Source organism: Canis lupus, chromosome 13 (assembly GCF_003254725.2).
Source record: "Canis lupus dingo isolate Sandy chromosome 13, ASM325472v2, whole genome shotgun sequence".
Lineage (NCBI taxonomy): Eukaryota > Metazoa > Chordata > Mammalia > Carnivora > Canidae > Canis > Canis lupus.
Genome location: NC_064255.1, coordinates 617,236 through 637,530, shown reverse-complemented (window position 1 = coordinate 637,530; position 20,295 = coordinate 617,236). Strand labels below are relative to the sequence as shown.

The 20,295-nt window shown below is 38.0% G+C and overlaps 1 protein-coding gene across 5 annotated transcripts in view; it reads left to right on the top strand.

Annotated features, from left to right (window-relative positions):
• NIPAL2 (NIPA like domain containing 2) overlaps positions 1-20,295 on the top strand; it is a 76,163-nt gene that overhangs the window by 1,454 nt on the left and 54,414 nt on the right. For 2 of the 5 annotated variants that reach the window (XM_025450322.3, XM_025450324.3), the window contains one exon: positions 10,822-10,989. The exons of 1 other annotated variant lie outside the window; for it this stretch is intronic. In XM_025450322.3, coding sequence (XP_025306107.1) covers positions 10,929-10,989 — 61 coding nt within the window. In that variant the 5' untranslated portion in view covers positions 10,822-10,928. Of the gene's footprint in view, positions 1-3,831; positions 3,887-10,821; positions 10,990-20,295 lie in introns of those variants that run through there. 2 more of the 5 variants (XM_035702022.2, XM_025450320.2) reach the window with 2 other exon arrangements.

Genomic DNA, 20,295 nt, shown 5'->3' with positions numbered 1-20,295 from the left:
GGTTTAAGAATGAACTTTCTTCTTTTGGTAAAGAAATTAGAGAATTAGTAGTTATGACCTACAATGGCATCATCCAAAACAGGAAAAAACATTGTTTTCATAATGGAAACCCCAATAGTCTGTTGTCCTTGATGTTTACTAGAATTCAAGATAGTCTTGGCTCTCTAACATCAAAACAGATTACCACGTGACATAAATGTGAACATCTAACTTGATGTTTGCAAGGCTAACATGCCTCTGACTGTATATATTTGATCAGGTTTAAAATGGTGTGCCCAGGATATGCTAACTGAAATGACTCAGTTGACATCTAAACTATAGCTAGTTTGAGTTCAGGTTGCATCAACCTTTCCCATTATTGTACAAATTTAGGCCATCTTACAAAAGACAAGAGTGTGAAAGTTGATTTTTTGAAATTCAGTCAGCAAACATTTTATTGAGTGCCTTTAGGGTAGGCCAGGCCAATAAAAAAATAAAATGAAGCCTAATGGGGTTTTTTCTTTTCTCTTTTGACACAGCTGAAAGTAAATGACTAAAAATGGGAGTGGCTCCAGAAAAACAGGAGCGTGAGACACAAGTTTAGGACTCTCACACTCAAAAGCAACCTTGGTTCCTGGGTAGTTATGATTTAATCAGTTTTGTCACAACTGAACTAGATGATGACAGCATCTATTTACCAGTTGCCCAGCTCTCTGTGTCTTTCCAAGTGATAACCACCAGACTGATAAATTAACTCCTAGGAAAAGACCAACACTTTCACATAATGGATGAATATTTAACAGTGGTCTCTTAGAATCAGTGTTGTCTGGAGCAAAGATGTGAGGGCTTCTAGAGGAGGAAATCACAAAGCGGGTAGAAGTAGTAGTATAGGGCAGAAAATGTTTTGGGAAGCCAGAGAAGTGAGGTCTTTTCCCCTTTTTGTCACTCAAGAGTCTGCCTATGAAAGACAAATGTAGTGGGGTTCTCTAACAGTATTTTCTTCATGTTTGATCTACAAGTTTGCAGCATAAAAGGGTAATGTTTCTGAGATAGTTATTGAGCCCCCTGCTTTGAACAAAGCATGTGTACATATTCACCATGGTCGTCAGATTCAAACCCTTCCTTCCAGAAGAGTTATTGGGTACTTGGGGAAATGAGCTGTGCAGGTAACTCCAAAACAAGGCAGTATGTTTTAAGTGTCATGTGAGTGGTATAAAGTCCTATGGAAATTCAGAGCAAGGTGGCTTTTCGCAGGGGCCATCAGGGAGGTTTTGTGGAAAGGTAGTATTTCCACTGGGCACTTAAGGGGTGGACAGAGTTTCAGTGATGGGAGTGCACAGGTGGAAGTCGTCCCAAGAAAGGCACAGTCTGAAGAACAAGGACAGCCCGTGTGGCCCGGGCAGGTGACTTTCTGAATATTTTTGTACCTGATGTAGACATTGGTGGCCATTGTGGTTGCAATGGAGGATGGGGACTGTAAGGTGGAAATATACTTTGAGGTCTTAAAGATAGTCATGGATTGTCTTGAAGGACTGGGTGAGAAGTTTGGACTTTATCTTGTAGGCAATGGGGAGCCATTGAAGGTTTTTATTTTGAGCAAGGGTTGTGAGAATCAAAGCAAATTAAATAAAATAAATTTAACTTAGGGTTGGCAGGATGCAGAGGCCTCAAATTGGCTAAATCCAGCCCACAGATGTGTCTTGTTTGACCTGCATAGAGAGTTTAAAAAAAATGTTTAATACATTGCCAGCATTTAAAAGCAAGTCGATTATATATTAAGTTTCAAGTTGCAGTGATCTCTTTAAATGTTAGATGTTCTAGCAGTACTTGGCCCTCTTTCCAATATGGTAACTGTGAGCTGAAGTTCACAGTTTAGAACAGCTGTGCTCCCCACCTAACCCCGCCTTTTACTCTCCTCTCTTTAACCCATTGGCCCCTGTAGGCACTTCATTTGCAACCAGTGTTAGAGGCTGTAGTCCAGTCTCTGCTGTGAACCAGAGTGTGCTTAGGAAATTCACTCTGGGTTTCAGTTTCCTTTCCAGGAAAATGAGGATTGGAACAAAAGATTTCCAGTCTTCCTTTTGTTCTCTGATTGATTAAATGGTGCCAAACCAGCAAGGTTGTGGAGGGAATGGACGGTAAAGGATGAATGTGGGAACAACTGGGAAGGAGGGGTTTTGTCCCTGGTTCTTAAAGTTTAAGCATATTGCTCAGTATTTAAATGCACAAAGACGTTGTCAAAAAGGTTCATTCTGCATAGGGTGAAGTGAAAATTTAGAATTTTTTATGTCCTTTATTTGAACTTTTGATTTTCAATGGCTTGAGTGTTTAAAGTCAACATATTTAAAGGAAAAATGATACAACTTGGCCGGGAAGAGGCAAAGCCAAGAGACTGACATTTGTTATGCATTTACTATGTGACGCTTTATAGCTATTATCTCAGTGGAGCCCCCTAAAAACCTCCTCGTAAGGTACATATTATCCTCACTGTTCATGTAAGGAAACTTGTGCTAAGTAACTTGCCCCAAGATCTTACAGCAATTAGGTTTAACTACATGGCTAGCCTTATTTCTTGCCTGAAGGCCTTGCTGAGAAGCTGTGTCTTGAAAAGAATGTGGTGGTGAGGGCAACATGAGTGTGGGAAAGGAATGAATATGGCTTGTTTCATTGTGCTGATGAAAAATCTCATTGAGTTTTATATTGCCCTTTAGTTGATTTTGCTTTGCTACCATCTGTTTCTTTTCTGGTAGCTGCATTTGGCTGTTTCTTAAAAGTGCCAAAATTTAGAAATAACCAAAGTGCTGGGTAGAGGTTGCTGGTCCTTTCCATTTCCTTCCCAAGAAAAATAATCTTTTTGTTTTGTTTATGCTTATTTTTTTTTTTACCTTCCTTATATATCCAACATGGCATTTTCCTATTATCAGATTTTCTACGAGATATATGTATGAGGCAGCAAGAGGAAGGAAGAAACAGATTACCTCAAAGCAACTTTTGTTAAAAAAAAATCATCATTATCCCATGGATTTTGTTAGAGAAAAAGAATTTTTTTTTAAAGATTTATCTATTTATTTATTTATTTATTTATTTATTTATTTATTTATTTATTTATTTATGATAGACACAGAGAAAGAGAGAGAGAGAGAGAGAGAGGCAGGCAGAGACACGGGCAGAAGGAGAAGCAGCGGGAGCCCGATGCGGGTCTCAATCCCGGGACTCCAGGGACCACGCCCTGGGCCAAAGACAGGCGCCAAACCGCCGAGCCACACAGGGATCCCCGAGAAAAAGAATCTTAATGCGCCTATGGCAGATGAGATGTTTGCCTTTCATTCTACCTGATATCCTCCTTATGGACTGATTTATACCAACCAGTTATAATATTTGTATTGAGGCCATCACATCAGCAGAATTCAGGCTATGGGAAAACTTTGCCATTTCACAGGTTGAAATGGCTACACTTCTTCAAAAATCATTTTTACAAGAAAGAAAAGGAAGAGGATGGAGAAGTTGTAAATTAAGAGACCAAAAACAAAACAAAACAAAAACTATCTGGAAAAAAAAAAAAAAAACAACCCAAATCTTCAACTATATAGTGTTGTAGGATGCACATTTGTGTGATGAAACCATAAAAAAAGCAAGAAAATGATTGCAATAAGGTTAGGCCTTATGAGAAAGGAGTGGGTGTGATGAGATGGGGCCCAGGGAGGATTTGGGTGGGTCCCCAATTTCTTTTGGCCTCTTGATCTCGTTGGTGTTATAAGGGTGTTTTGCCTTACAATAATTCATTTTAGTAATTTATTCATCTATAACATTCTCTTTGCAGTTGTCTGTATATTATGTTCTACGACTGTTTTAAGTTTTGAAAATAGTCTGAGCATTGGTTACTGTTCAACTTGCATGTCTTACCCAGGTGGGTAATGGTATACCCAATTCACCTTGTGGGAACTGGTATGCCATATTCACTCTGTTTGCTTCAACAGAGAATTACTGAAACAATTTTTAAAAAAATGATAACTGTTCAGGTTGGCATTTGAGAACTTACCATGGAAAGAATGATGTTCCCCCTAAACTATCCTTTTTGTTTTTAAACAGTGCAGTTTTTAAAAGTTCAGTCTTATTCCCAGAGGTGTTGACAAGTTTCTTAATTTCTCCAAATCTTGGCTTTCTCTGTTGAAATGGTAATATGAATAACACTACTCACCTCACAAGGTTGATGTAGGAATAGAATAAGGTGATGTATATCTGAAAGGTAGCAAAGTCCCAGACACATAGAAAGTACTCGAATAAATACTAGCTATTATTACTAGTATTACATTTAACCTATATTATAGGAAATATCATAAAAGATATATTTCTAATATTTAGTAATTATTGGACTTAGCTCATTGCAAATGGAAAGAAGAGAAATCATGTCAGATATTTGATGTGATCTTTCTTTTTTTAATATAAAACCACTGATTTCTCTGTATCTAGTGTTTTCCTTACTTCCTTTGGTGTTTGATTTCCTATCACTCTGCAAACATATTCACGTTCCAGAACACTTCCTAACTGAAGTAATTTCCTAATTAGAACACTTGTTATTTTGACGTACTAAGACAAGGATTCCTCCTACGTCTTCTGCCACTTTCCAGGCTGCTGGGCTGGGGAGATGGGTGTGTGGCACTGGCAACAGTGACAGAGGTTTTGGTGATCAGATTACCTGACACTGATTATAGTTTAACCAGCAAGACCAGCACTCCCAGCCTGGGAGTGCTCAGGTACTGTTACTGTTGAGACTTCCATGGCATTTATTGTAGCTTGGGTTTGCCTGTTTTTTTTTTTTTCCCTGACGATCCAGTATTGCTCTATTTAGGTTACATCTTTGTATGACTTATCTCCCACTGTTCCAGATAGACTTGGGTTTTCCATAAAGTCAGAGCTCAACTCCCAGGCTGTCCTGGTTCACCAGAATGCCCCAACTGCCTGGCAGCTGGCAGACAACACTCAACTTCCCCTCACATAGTTCTTATCATGTGCCTTTTCTTGTCACTTGCCCCGCCCTTGGTCATTCTTCATATGGCTTCCTGTCATTTCTGGCACACATCAGGAGGTGTGGACTGTTCCCTTATGTAAATACAAGCTAACATGTGATCAGTCCCAAGTGCCATACCTCACTAAAGATTTAGTTTGTCCTAACCTGATTCCTTCAGAGAGCCTGGCCTTGACAGGCCATACCCACACCTGCCTACAAGGAGCATCCTGCTGTCTGCGTGCAGCCTCAGAACTGGTTTCCTAAATCACCCACCTCTCCTTCTTTGTACCTCTCCAGTTGGTTTCTTCTTGGAGTAACTTGGGCCACTGGCCTTCAGTTTGCAATAGGAGTCCCTCTCTTCTGGCCTAACTTGTTTTCCCTACAAGAACACTTTGTAACTAAGAGGCATTATTTTGCAAGTCACAGAAAACATAACACCAACTGGCTTAAATAATAAAGGAAATTAAGCTGCTTACTATAAAGGTCCAGGAGAATTCTGGGTACAACTAAGCCTTGATCCAGAGGCTCTAGCAACATGATGAAGGCTCAATATCTCACTGTTCTCTTCAACTTTCATTCATTAGAGTTTGTTGGTTCCACTTTTAGCAGATTCATCCCACTGGCCTACATTCCTCCTTCCACTTCCAGGAGGGGAAGCTTGACTTTCTCCACCAATAAATATAAATGGGCTTTAGTCTGACAGGACAAGGTTAGGTCCACAGTCTTTCCCATACCAGTCATCAAGGCTAGAGTTACTGGGGTTGACATCCTCAGAGAACATGGGCACCCTTAGAAAGGGCTAGCTGAAAGAAGGGTCCTGTTACTGAAAGAAGGGGATACTGTGTGGCCCTGAAAACAATGTCCTCCTCCGGATTATTGTCTTCTTGAGCAACTCTCAAACTAACACCCTTCTCAGCTAGGACATTCCCTTTCTATATCCTGCCTCGCATAAGCAACCCCTAAAACATTGTCCCCTATTTAGCCTGCTTGTCTTTGTGGGTGAGATCTGAACAGTATAATCTCCTTAAAAGCTAAGATATAGGGTCAACTTCTGAAATATTTTTATTAACATCATGTCAAAGTGGTGACTTATTTCTAAATTCCAGACTTACCCCCTCACACATCTCTCTCTCTCTCTCTCTCTCTCTCTCTCTCACACACACACACACACAAAATTCTGCAAAGGGCGTCTTGTTTTTCCTACTGATGGAAAAGTCAAAGGGAATCATCTGGCAAAGGTAGTGTCCCTTGCTTAGTCTCTATCTTGCCTCTACCTGCTTAGAAATTTCTTTACCATCAATAATCACCTCTTCAGTAATTTGGAAATTCCTAAAAGTTGAGTGGATTTAGGTAGAAAATGTATGATTTATGCATGCAATACTATGTGGAATCCTAGAAGCCATGTTAGCATTTCCAATATCTCATTTAAGTTTGAGGGGAATCCTGTGAATTCTGGGGGGTCTTTTTTTCTTCTTCAGCCTCTGGACTTGCAAATCCCTGATTGTTCCAGGATGTTAGGGACATAGGTGCACTGTATTCTCTGTTGTCACAACCCATATTAAGCTTGATCAGCAAATTGACAAATGAGGACCTAAAATGCAATCAGTATTCCACTCAATAAAAATCATAAGCAGAGAGCCCTTCTTAACAGAGCAGTATTAGACACTGATATCAAGAAATCAGAAAATATGGACTGTGTCCTCAAAATGTAGCTAAATATATGTGATATATATAATGTGTATGTGTGTGAGAGAGAGAGAGAAGAGGAGAGAGAGAGCTTTATAATTACTTGTTAAACAACATTTGAAGGACTGGTGTGAAGCTACCCTTGCTTATACTATCTGATAGACTGTTTACATTAGGCTTGCAGACTAACGTAATACAGGTATGTAATTGTAAATAAGAGCACCAAAGCGGAAGAGGAAACTATAATATACCTTTGGATATGGCTGGCTGAGTCACAGCAGTAGAGAAATGAGTGGTTGGTTCTTTGTGAGCAAGGTATAAGCAGACCTCATGTTATAAGCATCTGCGGCAGCCATGAAATTGAGTATAATTGTGTATTACACGTAGAGTGTTTTATTAGTTTTTTGAACTACAATTGCAGACCCAAATCACAGTCACCATCATTGGCCAGGAAAGAGGAGCTGGGGGATAGGAGAAATTATTTTGGCTATGAGGAGTGGCCCTATGGAGGCAATGAGGAGTACAAGTCACAATGCCTAACAGGTGTAGAAAACTTGAACTCGATTCCTGCTCTGCTGTCAGAAAAATCTGGTCTGGTGGGTGGCAAGAGCCATAGGAGTGTCTGGCAGAAGTCTGTCAGAAAGAAGCAGTGTCATTATCCCTCATCATGCAGAGGCAGAGACTCATCCCGTGGCTGATTGATGCCTGACACAGAGGATAGAGTTCAGTCTCCAGGAAGATGGAGCTGCCCAAACACAGAGTTCAAGGCAGGCATCTATCTTCAGAAGGACATGTACCCCAGAGACTCAGGCAGGGGTGAGGGAGGGCCTTTTAACTACAAGAGCTCTCAAGTTCCGGCTTTAGGATGCGAAGCCTCTTCCAAACTCTGGGCCAGCCTTACAAAAGGCAGACTGCAATCCTGCTTCTTTGAAAACAAGGAACTATAGAGTTTTGAAATGACTATGATGAATATGTTCTTGGAAAATTTGAAAGTTATAGGACCTTAGATCTGCCTGGATGGAAACAATACGTTCTTTATGTTCAGCATGTCTGCCCTTGTTTCAGAGATTCCCTTTGCAGCCTTCTGTAGGGTCAGTTTACTTTATCATAGAACCAAGTTTAAGACCTCCTGAACTAGTAATCTCACCTTCACTATTATTGCTCTCCTTTTAACAAAATGTTAAAAGCACTCAAAGGATGTGTTATTAAATATATTACTTCTTCCATATTTTTTTTTCTCTCACACACACACACACACAAAATTCTGCAAAGGGCGTCTTGTTTTTCCTACTGATGGAAACTTAAATTTCTCTAAGGCAAAAAACACGGTGGCTTCCGGTAAGCTTTGTAAGGTTTATCCTTAATGGAGTTTGGTTTATAAAAGTAATGAATGTGCAGTTATGTAAGTAAATATGTTCCCAAGTAAAAGACAAAATGTAATCGTTCTTAATTGTATGGGAAGGCAATATGTTGGGATTTTTCTGTCTAGGTTTTAAGGTTGATTACAAATTGGCATGGAACCACTTGTAAGAATAGCAAGGAATACTGTGTTATGTAACCCAGATCTATTCTGTTGGCTTTACATCACCAGATTTTGGATCCAGTGCCATGAGACTTTCTCAGGATAGAAAGGTAATAACCTTATAGCATACAATAACCAAGATAACAAATTGAAAATCTGTTCATGCCTGAACATTTTTCTTTCTTTTTCTCCCTCAAATATGGTATTATGGTTTTAACTCAGTTTGGGGTCGTATTGCAGACAACTCATTTATCTGCAAGGGCAAAGGAAATTCATGGTGAGAATAGTCCAACCCATCTAGTAATCCAAAAAGCATTACATATTTCAGGTTGTCTCCAATGTTTACCACTGTAAATATGAATATTGTTTCTTCATGGCCCTGTTGTAATGAACTCTCCCACTGCCCCTACTTCTCCGAAATCCTGAAGTAATTTCCCCAGTGGTTTCCCTATTCTCTGGTCTTGCTCTGTGCCAGTCCATCCCCCACACTGCAGCCAGGATGAGTCTTCTTAAAAATCAAATCTGGATCTATCCTCTAGTTTAGAGTCTTTTGTGCCAGAATACGGCCTACAGATTCATGGTAGACATTGGCCCATGCCTGCCTCTCCAGTCCAGCTCTCCTGGCATCATCTGCTTCAAGGCCCTTCAGACACCCTGTTTACCACAGATATGATTAAGATAAAGACCCTGAGATGGGAAGATTATCCTGGATTATCTGGATGGATCCTAAATGCCATCTTAATAAAAGAGGGAAGCATAGGGAGATTTCAAACAAAAAAAGAGAAGATGATGTGGCCAGAGACCTAGAGATTGAAGCGATAGAACTATAAACCAATGATGTGCCAGGAGCCACCAAAAAATGGGAGAGGCAAGAAACAAATTCTCCTCTAGAGCCTTCAGAGGGAATGTAGCTGTGCCATCTTGATTTAAGTCCAGTGAAATCGATTCTGGGTTTCTCGCCTCCAAAACTGTAAGAGAATAAATTTCTGTTGTTTTAAGCCACCAAGTGTGTGACAGTTTGTCATAGCCACTCCTGTAGCTAATATACTCTCCAAAGTAGGCAGATTCACATTCTCTGTTCCCATGAGTTCTGTAAAGCACCTACCTCTACCCCAGATTTAACAGGTGGTAGTCCGTTTGTTATTGGTTGCTTTTTCTACTTCTTCTGAGCTCCCTGAGGGTACTTTGCATTCTCAGTTCCTGACATAGAGTATTAGAATCTAATACTGGCCTGTTGTGGAATGAATGCCAAATGGATGCATGGCTGAATGAATAGTACCTGCTGAGAGCATCTTCTGGTTGTCTCTGCCATAGCTCCCTTCTCTCTGACCCCTTGCATTTCACATCCATGTCCTCCACATTGTGTGTTTCTCCCCAGCAGTGTCTGGTTGAGAGTTGTGCAATAGTCTTATTTTCCCCCTTACTATCTTTGGTTCACCTGGCTTGCTTTGTATTTCTTGCTTTTCTTATCATTATCTCCTCTTTTAACTCTTTTTAAATGAATCCATATTCCTTTCAATTTCATTAAGTCTGTAAAGCAGTGTTTTTTTTTTTTTTTAACTTCTTAGTTTGAAAATTTTCCAACTTACAGAAAATGAAAAGGAATAGAACAATAAATACCACATGCCCTTCACCTGGAGAATTCACCAGTTGTTAACATTGTGAAACATTTGTTTGTTCTCTTGCTCTGTATATTTTTTCATTTTATATTGTAATATACCCTTTAAAAGTAAGTTACACTCATTATGAGTCTTCACTCCTAATACTTAGGTATTACAAAGTATTACTAAGAATTTGGATGGCCTCATGACCCTTCCTAACTGTTCTGGAAGTGAGGTAATTGTCTATCTGTTTATAAGGTGCAAATGCAAAATAATCCCAGCTAAACTCCTAAGAGTTTCCTGTGATATGGGGTGAACCGAATACCCATTTCTCACACACATCATCCCCTTGCAGATTCAGGCTCTTCTGGTCATTCCCACAGGGATAGTTGACCCAAATCACTCAACCTGAGGTATTCCAGTACTAAATCTGTCATTTGTGTGTTCAGGAATATTTTCCTGCCTGGAACAAAAAGGTAGCATTATTCCAGTTGCAAGGTGATATGACTATATTATAGTGCGCAAAACTAGCTCTGAATCTGTGGTCCTTTTGGTTTTTTTTATTATTTTTTTAATTTTATTTATTTATGATAGTCACACAGAGAGAGAGAGAGGCAGAGACATAGGCAGAGGGAGAAGCAGGCTCCATGCACCGGGAGCCCGGCGTGGGATTTGATCCCGGGTCTCCAGGATCGCGCCCTGGGCCAAAGGCAGGCGCTAAACCGCTGCGCCACCCAGGGATCCCTCTGTGGTCCTTTTGAACCATGCATGAGCTCCACTGGGGTCTGATTCTGAATTTATGTTTTGAAGCGGAGCCAGGACAGACTATTACCAATTCCACATAGCCCTGTTATATCCCACCTCCATCTGGGCAAACCACCCCGCCCATGGATTACAGGGCAATAACTATGCAAAATACATAGAGAACACTCTGGTACAAAAGGTAGGCTAGAAGATTGGTATTCCAAATAAAACAAAAACATTCTTGATACTTATCAGTGCTGATATGTTGAATCTCATTCCAGATAAACTGTTTGCTGTGGCTCCCACCATCTGTTTGCTAAGACATCCTGGAAAAGTCAGGAATTAAGCCACAGTGGTGACAAGAGAGAGCACTGAACAAATTAAGGGCATGCATGCCCAGCCTGTACTTCTAACTGCATTGTTAAGCGGTGGAGCAACCTTTCCTTATGGTTATTATCTTTGTTTTACTTTACTTGCACCAAGAAAAAGAAACAGATTTTGCTAATTTTAAAATTGCACTAAATTGACATTGCCTATCTAGGAGGTTATTGAGTGCTGTCAGCAAAAAAATAGTGATTCAGATGTGAGCTGGGTGCCTTGGGGCCAAAATTTGCCTGCTTCTAGCTACGTGACTTTTGCACAAGTCACCTTCCTTCTTTGGCCCTCTGTTCTCTTTCCTGACCAGTCTCCACATAAACGAGGGGTGAAAGAGGGTGGGGAAAGGAAAGGAATCTAAACTCCCACTAATTCTAAAATGCTAGAAAATAGAGAACACTCTGAATAAAGTAATGATGTAAACTAGACATCTTTCATTTAAATGGCAAGTTTATAGGGGCCTGCTCACTGTATGCAAATGATACTCCTGATTGCAGATGAGGATTTTGTAATCATTAAAGCTCATTTACCAGAACCTCTAATTGGAAACAGCATTTAATACTGGTTACTTGAAGTTACTGTATGTTCATGCAGGTAATTAAATCACCTTTTTTTAAAAACACTGCAAACTTGACGTTTCCCTCCCCTTTAATTAGGGGCATTGATGAGGACTTACTGTATTAGTATATTACAAGTATGTGTGAAATGAATATAATGAGTGTGCAATTAACCTTGAATAATTAGGTAAAGTTTCAGAAAAATCAAGAATAAGATATACTAAGTTTATCAGGAAACTGTTTCTGACACTTGCTTTAAATACCTATATAGTTCTTATTCTTTGTATAATATAAATTAAGTAGATTTTAAAAGTCAACAAGCAGATTTTTATTGTACGCTAGTGGAAACTCAGATGTTGAAATCTGAATTCTGGGACAAACTTGTGTTCTCACCAAAAACCAAGAGCTTAGTATATTCAAACTCTAGTTGATTACAAAATATTCCCTGTGAGATCATGCTAGGACCAAAGGCCAAAATGTATTATTTCTAGAAGTTTATAATCAGTTCAGATAGCATTTAAAAAACAACTTTCTGCCAGGTTCTATACTAGTCATTAGGGTAAAAAATGAGTTGATAAGGAAGTCATAGCTTTGCCCTCAAGGATCTTATATTCTAGAGGGAAAATGAACTTGTACAAAATCATTATATACAGTATAATATATGGAGACATAGAAGTGTATAAAGACTAGATTCAGAGGAAGGAAGTCAGAAAAGCTAACTTAGAAGTCAGATGTCAAGAAATTGTCCAGAATTCAATATAAAAGGAGGAAGAATTTGAAAATATGATATTAATAGGAAAGAAGGAGGATAGAATTTAAGAGTCTAACATACTGGTAACAGGAGTTCCATGTGGAGAAAATAGAACAAAAGGGAGCTGACATTTGAAGAGATAATAGCAGAGAACTTAACCAAATTTGTGAAAGACATGAATCTTCAAACTGAGGAAGCATGAGTCCTGAGAAAAAAGTGATTCACATACTGAAAAATTGTAGTGAAACCGCTGAAAATCAATGACAAAGAAAATCTTAAGAGCATCCTGAGAAAAATGGCAGACTATCATTTGTCAAATGTTGCAAAGGAGCTACATTTAGGTTGACAGCAGTAGGTTGTCAACCCTTGTCAACAATGACAAGGGCCAGGAGACAATGGAATAATATCACCAGAGCACTGAATGAAGAAACTGTCAGCCTGTATTTCTCTACTCAAGGGGAAAGATGACATAAAGGTATTTGCAGAATAACAGAGAATTGGAACTCAAAGATTTCATTGAAAGAGCTACTAGGAAGTTCAGGACACTGAAGAAAAATTAAGATACAGGAATTTATTACCTCAAAAATAGAAGCAATCCAAGTGTCCATCAGCTGGTGAATACATAAATAAAATGTGGTGTATCCTTACAATGGAGTATTTCATAGCCATACAAAGAAATGATACATTCCACATACTTGATACATGCTACACCGTAGTACCCTTGAAAACAACTTGCTAAATGAAGAAACCAGCCACAAAAGGTCACATATTGTTATGAGTCAATTTGTATAAAATATCCACAATAGGCAAATCCCTACAGACAGAAAGTAGTTTGGGACTGAGGGGAGGAGGGAATGGGAAATGACTGATAATGGGTATGGAGTTTGTTTTGGGGTGATGAAAATGTTCCAAACTCAGATAGTGGTGATGGTTGTACAACTCTGAATATTCTAAAAGCTATTAAGTTGTATGCTTTAAAAGGGTGAACATGATGGCATATGAATCATATCTCAATAAAGCCATTTTTTTTGAAGAGCAGTGATGAGCAAAGAAACATGGATAAATAAGGCAAATATTGATTGCATGAAACAATCATAACAATGACGAATTTGAGGCTACAAAAGCAAGGTGGAACTGATACACTATCAAGAACAATTGAGGGTCACTGGAGGGGAGGGAGGTAGGAGGATAGGGTAACTGAGTGATGGACATTAAGGAGGACACATGATATAATAAACACAGGGTATTCTACAAGACTGTGGACTCACTGACCTCTACCTCTGACCAATAATACGTTATATGTTAATTAATTGGATCTAAATTAAAATTATTTTTTAAAAAAGGTATAAGAGAGGAGACACTGTAGTTAAAGTTTTTATAATGTCGGGAGGCTAAGGATATTGATTAACATTAGAATTTATATCAAGAATGCAATTTCATAGTAGAGAAACTGTATTGCTCAAATATTAATGTTGGGAATGTAAAATGGGATAGCTACTCTGGAAAATAGATTGGCAGTTCTTTTCAAAGCTTAAAATAGGCTTACCACATGATCCAGCAATTACACTTGTGGCATTTATCCCAGAGAAATGAACTTATTTTCATGCAAAATTTAAACACAGTATTCGTAGCAGCTTGATTCACGCAGCCCAACATCGGAAACTACTCAAATGTCATTCAGTGAGTGAATGGTTAAATAAATTGTGGTACATCCATACCATGGAATACTACTCAGCATTTAAAAAGATCAGACTGGTATTAAAAATAATAATAATAATAATAATAAAAATAAAAAGATAGGACTGGGGGCAGCCCGGGTGGATCAGCGGTTTAGCGCCGCCTTCAGCCCAGGGCATGATCCTGAAGACCCGGGATTGAGTCCCACGTCGGGCTCCCTGCATGGAGCCTGCTTCTCCCTCTGCCTGTGTCTCTGCCTCTCTCTCTCTCTCTCTCTCCTTTCTGTGTATTCTCATGAATAAATAAATAAAATCTTTAAAAAAATAAAATAAATAAAAAGATTGGACTGTTGATCCAACAACTTGGATGAACCTTAAGGCTGATGCCAATTTCAAAAGTATATCAGCTCTATGGTTCCATTTAAGTAGCATATGTAAATTAATGTAATTCTGGAGATGGAGAACAGATTAGTGGTTGCTATAGGTTAGAGATGGGGAAGAGAAGAAAACAGGTGTATCAATAATGGGTAACATAAGAGAATCTTATGGTGATGGTACAGATGAGTCTCCTGTTCTCACATACACACATACACGCAAGTGCTTGCATAGCTGGTAAAATCTGAACAAGATCTTTACCAACGCCAGTTTCTTGACTTTGATGTTTTGTATAATTGTGTAAGATGGGAGCTTTGAGGGGAGCCTGGGGGAAGAGTGGACAAGGACCTACCTTTACATTTCTTTCAAAATTATTTCAAAATAAAAAGTTTTAAAATTTTAACAATAATTACTAAAAGAAAATAAGTAAGCTGTATAACTTCTTTGCCAAAGACTAGGGAGAGGAAAAAAGCAAAGACTAATCAACTAATCCTGAGGAAAGGAGAAAATAGCACAGAAAAAGCAAAATAACTACAAATACAAAAAAAAAAAAGGTAGAAACAAATGAATATATTTATAATCACAATAAATAAAATGGACCAAACTTCACATTGAACAGAAAGTCTCAGGTTTTATTTTTTTCCAGTTCAGTTAGTTTCAATGTATAAGAGACCTAAGGGATCCCTGGGTGGCGCAGCGGTTTGGCGCCTGCCTTTGGCCCGGGGCGCGATCCTGGAGACCCGGGATCGAATCCCACATTGGGCTCCCGGTGCATGGAGCCTGCTTCTCCCTCTGCCTGTGTCTCTGCCTCTCTCTCTCTCTCTGTGACTATCATGAATAAATTAAAAAAAAATTAAAAATTAAGAGACCTAAGTATAATGACATGGAGATGTTGAAAGTACATGATGTGGAAAGTGGCAAATATCTGAAGAAAGCAGTGACATAGGGGCACCCGGGTGGCTCACTGGTTGAGCATCTGCCTTCGGCTCAGGTTGTGATCCCAGGATCCCACATCGGGCTCCCTGTGAGGAGCCTGCTTCTTCCTCTACCTATGTCTCTGCTTTTCTCTGTCTCTCATGAATAAATAAAAAATTTTAAAAGAAAGCAGTTAAACTTTAAAGTGAGAACATATGGTGATTAAAAGAGGCAATATATCATGATAGAAAGAACAATTAACTGAGAGGGTAAAACAATCCTGAATTTTTACATTCCTAACACTATAGCACTTTACATATTTTAAAGCAAAATTCAGTATATTTAAAAGGAAAATAGATAAATCCATGTTCATAGTTAGATTTTTAATATACCTACATTGACAATTGATAGACAAAAAAGTCCAAAATTTATTAAGCGTATCAAAGATTTGACCAATGAATTAATGGAGTTAGGTAGATGGATGGATAGATAGCAAAATATATATAAAGTGTATTAACCGAACAATTAAATACTCTCTTTCAAACATACATGGAATACTTATAAAACTTGACCATACACTATTAGGTCACAAAACAAATTTCAGTTTATACCATATAGTAGGTCAAAAAGCAGTGTTAATTTGTACACAGCATATTTTCTGCCCACAACTCAATAAAATTAGAAATTGGTAACAAAACAATAAACAACACCTCCATTATTAAAATATTAAAAAACAGACCTCTAAATAATAGAAGGTTCAGATAAAAATAATAAAATAATTAGGAGATATTTAGAACTAAATGCCAATGAAAACTACATGTATAGAGCTAAAAGTATGTATGGAGCTAAAACGGGGTGAACTTAAGGGAATATGTATAGCTGCACTTGTATATATTATTAGGAAGAAAGGAAAAGCTAATGAGTTAAGCATCTAAATGAAGAAGATGAAAAAATTCACTAAAATATAATAAAGGCAAATCTAGGAAGGAAAGAAGTTTATATCAACTTCAGAAAAAGAGTTTCTTGGGGTGCCTGGGTGGCTCAGCAGTTGGGCGGCTGCCTTCAGCTCAGGTCATGATCCCGGGATTTGGGATCGAGTCCGCATCAGGCTCCTACATGGAGCCTACTTCTTCCTCTGCCTGTGCCTCTGCCTTTCTCTCTGTGTCTCTCATGAATAAATAAATATTTTTTAAAAAGTTATCTCTGGAAGAGAGAAGAGATTATAAGAAGGCTAGCTTCATTGGTAGCATTTTATTTTTTGGGGGTCAGAAAAAGAGATGTAAATACTTTGTGTATTAAAATTATTGATTGTGGGGGATCCCTGGGTGGCTCAGTGGGGGTGTCTGCTTTGAGCTCAGGTCATGATCCCAGGGTCCTGAGGTCAAGCCCCACATTGGGCTCCTTGCTCTAGGGAGCTTTTCCCTCTCCCTCTGCTTGCTGCTTCCCCTGCTTGTGCGTTCTCTCTCCCCCCCCCTCTCAAATAAATAAAATCTTTTAAAACATAAAAATAAAAAATTATTGTTTCTAACAACTTTATAGAAATGTAATTCACATAGCATACAGTTCACTTATTTTAAAGTGTACAATTGGCTGATTTCTAGTATATTCAGAGTTATGAGACCATCACAATCAACTTTAGGACATTTTCATCACCTCAAAAAGAAACAATCCACCCTTTGGCTGTCATCCCTAAGCTCTGCATCTTTACCTGGACTAAGCCACCACTAATCTGCTTTCTCTATTTATAGATTTGCCTAGTGGGGACCTTACATATAAAAGGAATCATATAACATGTAGTCATCTATGACTAGATTCTTTTACATAGCATACATTTTTCCAGGCTCACCCAGGTTGTAGCATATATCTGTTTCCTTCCTTTTTTATGGATAAATAATATTCCATTGTATGAACATACTATGTTTTGTTTATTCATTAGTTGATAAACATTTGAGTCATTATCACTTTTGGCTGTATTATGAATAATACTGCTATAGACATTTGTGTACAAGTGTTTGTGTAGATGTATGTTTTCATTTTTCTTGGATGTATACCTACGCATGGAGTTGCTGAGTCAAATGGAAATTCGATGCCTACATTTTTGAGGTACTGCCAGACTGTTTTCCAAAGTGGTTGCACTGTTTTATACTTCCATCAGCTTGTATGAGGCTTCTGATTTCTCTACATCCTTGCTAACACTTGGTATTATCTGACTTTTCGATTATAGCCATCTTAATTTGTGTGAAGTGGTTTATCACAGTACTTTCTATTTGCATTACCTGATGACTAATGATGTTGAACATCTTTTCATGTGCTTATTAGCCATTTGTCTTCTTTGGAGAAGTGTCTATTCTGATCCTTTGCCCAATTTTAATTGGGTTGTCTTTTTGTTATTGGGTTGTAAGAGTTCTTTATATATTCTAGATACAAGTCCCTTTTCAGATGTATGATTTCCAATTATTTTCTACCATTTTATGGGTTCTTTTCACTGTCTTGATAGTGTCCTTTGAAACACAAACATTTTTCATAGTGATAAGGTTTGATTATCTTTGTTGTTGTTGCTTATGCCTTGATGTCTTATCTATAAGAATCTGTGGCCAAATCCAATATTATAAAGATTTATCTCTATGTTTTCTTCTGAGCATTTCATAGTTTTAGCTCTTAGGTCTTTGAGTTAATTCTTGTATGTGATCAGCAGTTATACCATTTTACATGCTCTTCAACAGTACACAAGAGTTTCAATTTCTCCACATCCTTTCCAACACTTGATATCTTCTTCTGTTGTTGTTGTTTTTAATTGTAGCCATTCTAATGAGTGTGAAGTAGTAGCTCATTGTGATTTCGATTTGCATTTCCCTAGTGACTAGTGCTGTTGAACATCTTTTCATGTGCCTATTGGCCATTTGTATATCTTCTTTGGAGAAATGTCTATACAAGTCCTTTGCCTATTTTTAGTTGGGTTGTTAATTTGTTGTTGAATTGTAGGAATTCTTTGTATATGCTGGATGTCAATCTTTATGAGACATTTGATTTGCAGTTATTTATTCCTATTGAGTAGATTGCCTTTTCACTCCATTAATAGTGTCCTTTGTTACACAAAAGATTTTAATCTTGATGGAGTCCAGCTTATCTGTTCTTTCTTTTGTTGTGTGTGCTTTTGGTGTCATATCTGAGAAATCATTATCAATTTCTAAATGCTCAGCCTGGTGGCATTTAAACTACTCAGTGAATGACTTAAAGAACTGAAATAAGTTATTTCTATTCTACAATTTATAATTATGGAAGATTTCATAATCATCCATTCAATCCCAAGCTTCTTCTGAATCTTTATTTTCCTGATTACTGCCAAATGCATTCAATTATAAATTGAAAGCATGGAAATAGCACTTTATTATGATACAGTTTTTCCTCATGAGGAATAGTGATCAAAATTATTGCCAAGTGCCTTTATTAGGAAAAGAAAATTTTTAACTGATTAAAGACTATGGATGTTATATATCAACTATTTAATGGGTTTTCAACTTTTCTGCTTTATTTTTAAAAAACACTGAATTTCACTTTAGCATATATAATAAAGTTCTAAAACTTCAAAGACATTTTGCATTCCAAAAAGGGTTCCTTGTGGTTATAATATTCATTTGAAATTCAAATCACTCCTTGGAATTTGAAGCTAGCTAGAAGTTATGTACTATAGAAGAAGAAGGGGGAAGATCCCTGATGCCATTGCTAATTTATTCTGCTACAAGTTATGACACCTTTGTGCCATTTGAGCAGCAAATGAATGTTTTGACCTTGGGCTGGATCTATAGTAAACTATCCATAGTAAACGCTATCTATAGTAAAAATCTTGGGCAATGTATAAGAACTTATTTTTAAATCTCTTTTTAGTTCTTGTTTTAAACCACTATATACTTTTTCAAGAGCCCCTAATTTTGCAAAGTAAATATGTAGAAGATCCAGTAGAAGCCCTCAGGCAATTTGCCATCTATTCATAGAATGTAATGATGGACATGACAGTGGATGAACGTGATAGATGATGTAGAAAATCCAATAGAAGCCCTTGGACTATTTGCCTAGAACATAATGATGCATGTGCCAGTATAAAAGAATAAAAGCATTACCACTTAGAGTCTGAGAAAGTAAGGATGGGCTGTGGTGGTCTGAATGGGTTTCAAGGAGGGAGACCTGAGCAGGCTGGGAGGATGAAGTATGACCCGAATGGGCTAAGACGGGGCACCACTCTCTCTAGGAGAGAGGAGAGACGTGAGCAAAAGTGTGACCAGCTGGAGAATGTCTTGCACCAGGTGCCTGAGGTAGAGGATACATTAAATATACTGTGGCCAGTTGTATGGTCAGGATGAGGACAGATTATGGGGAACTGATGTGGTAGTTTTATATTTGATGTAGCTGACTGGAGAGAAGCGCTGTGGGTTCTTGATCAGAGGAGTGATGGGAAAATGTAGTCTGTCTCCAATGGAGATCATAAAACTTGACAAGTAAATGGATTTTGGAAACATCTTATTCAACATTATCTTGTTTACTGAGCCCAGGGAGTTGAAATAACTTGCTCAGAGTCACCCCTTAAAAGATAGCAGATCCAAATCCCAGATTCATGCTTTAACTCGAAGGCCAGTGATCTTTCTTTCATGCCACAGTCCTCCAGAATATACTAAGAGATAGGAGCAAGGGAGAGAAGATGGGCAATAATTGTACAGTCCACACTTAAGGCAATAAACACAATGAGAAGGATTGCTGAGGAAGAGGGACGGAAAGGACAAATAAGAAAGCACCTTAATGAGAAAAAGTCAGAACCTGGTAACTATTTTCTTTATTTTAGCAAATGAGGCAGATAGTTAGAGAATTCAGTAAAGGGTTGAGCTTGTTCTAAAAAAATATTTGACTACAAGTGTAAAAAAACAAATCCTAATAAAACCACTATTCAAAATCCAAATGACCCTGACAAATGGGTGCTTAAGAAAATATTTGCTGAATGAGCAAACAAATGAATCAACTTAAATTTTGTTGTTGTTGCCTCTTTTTTTTTCTTTTCTTTTTTTTTAAGTAAGTATCGTACAAATGCTATTTTAAAAAGAAAACATTTTCTTTTAC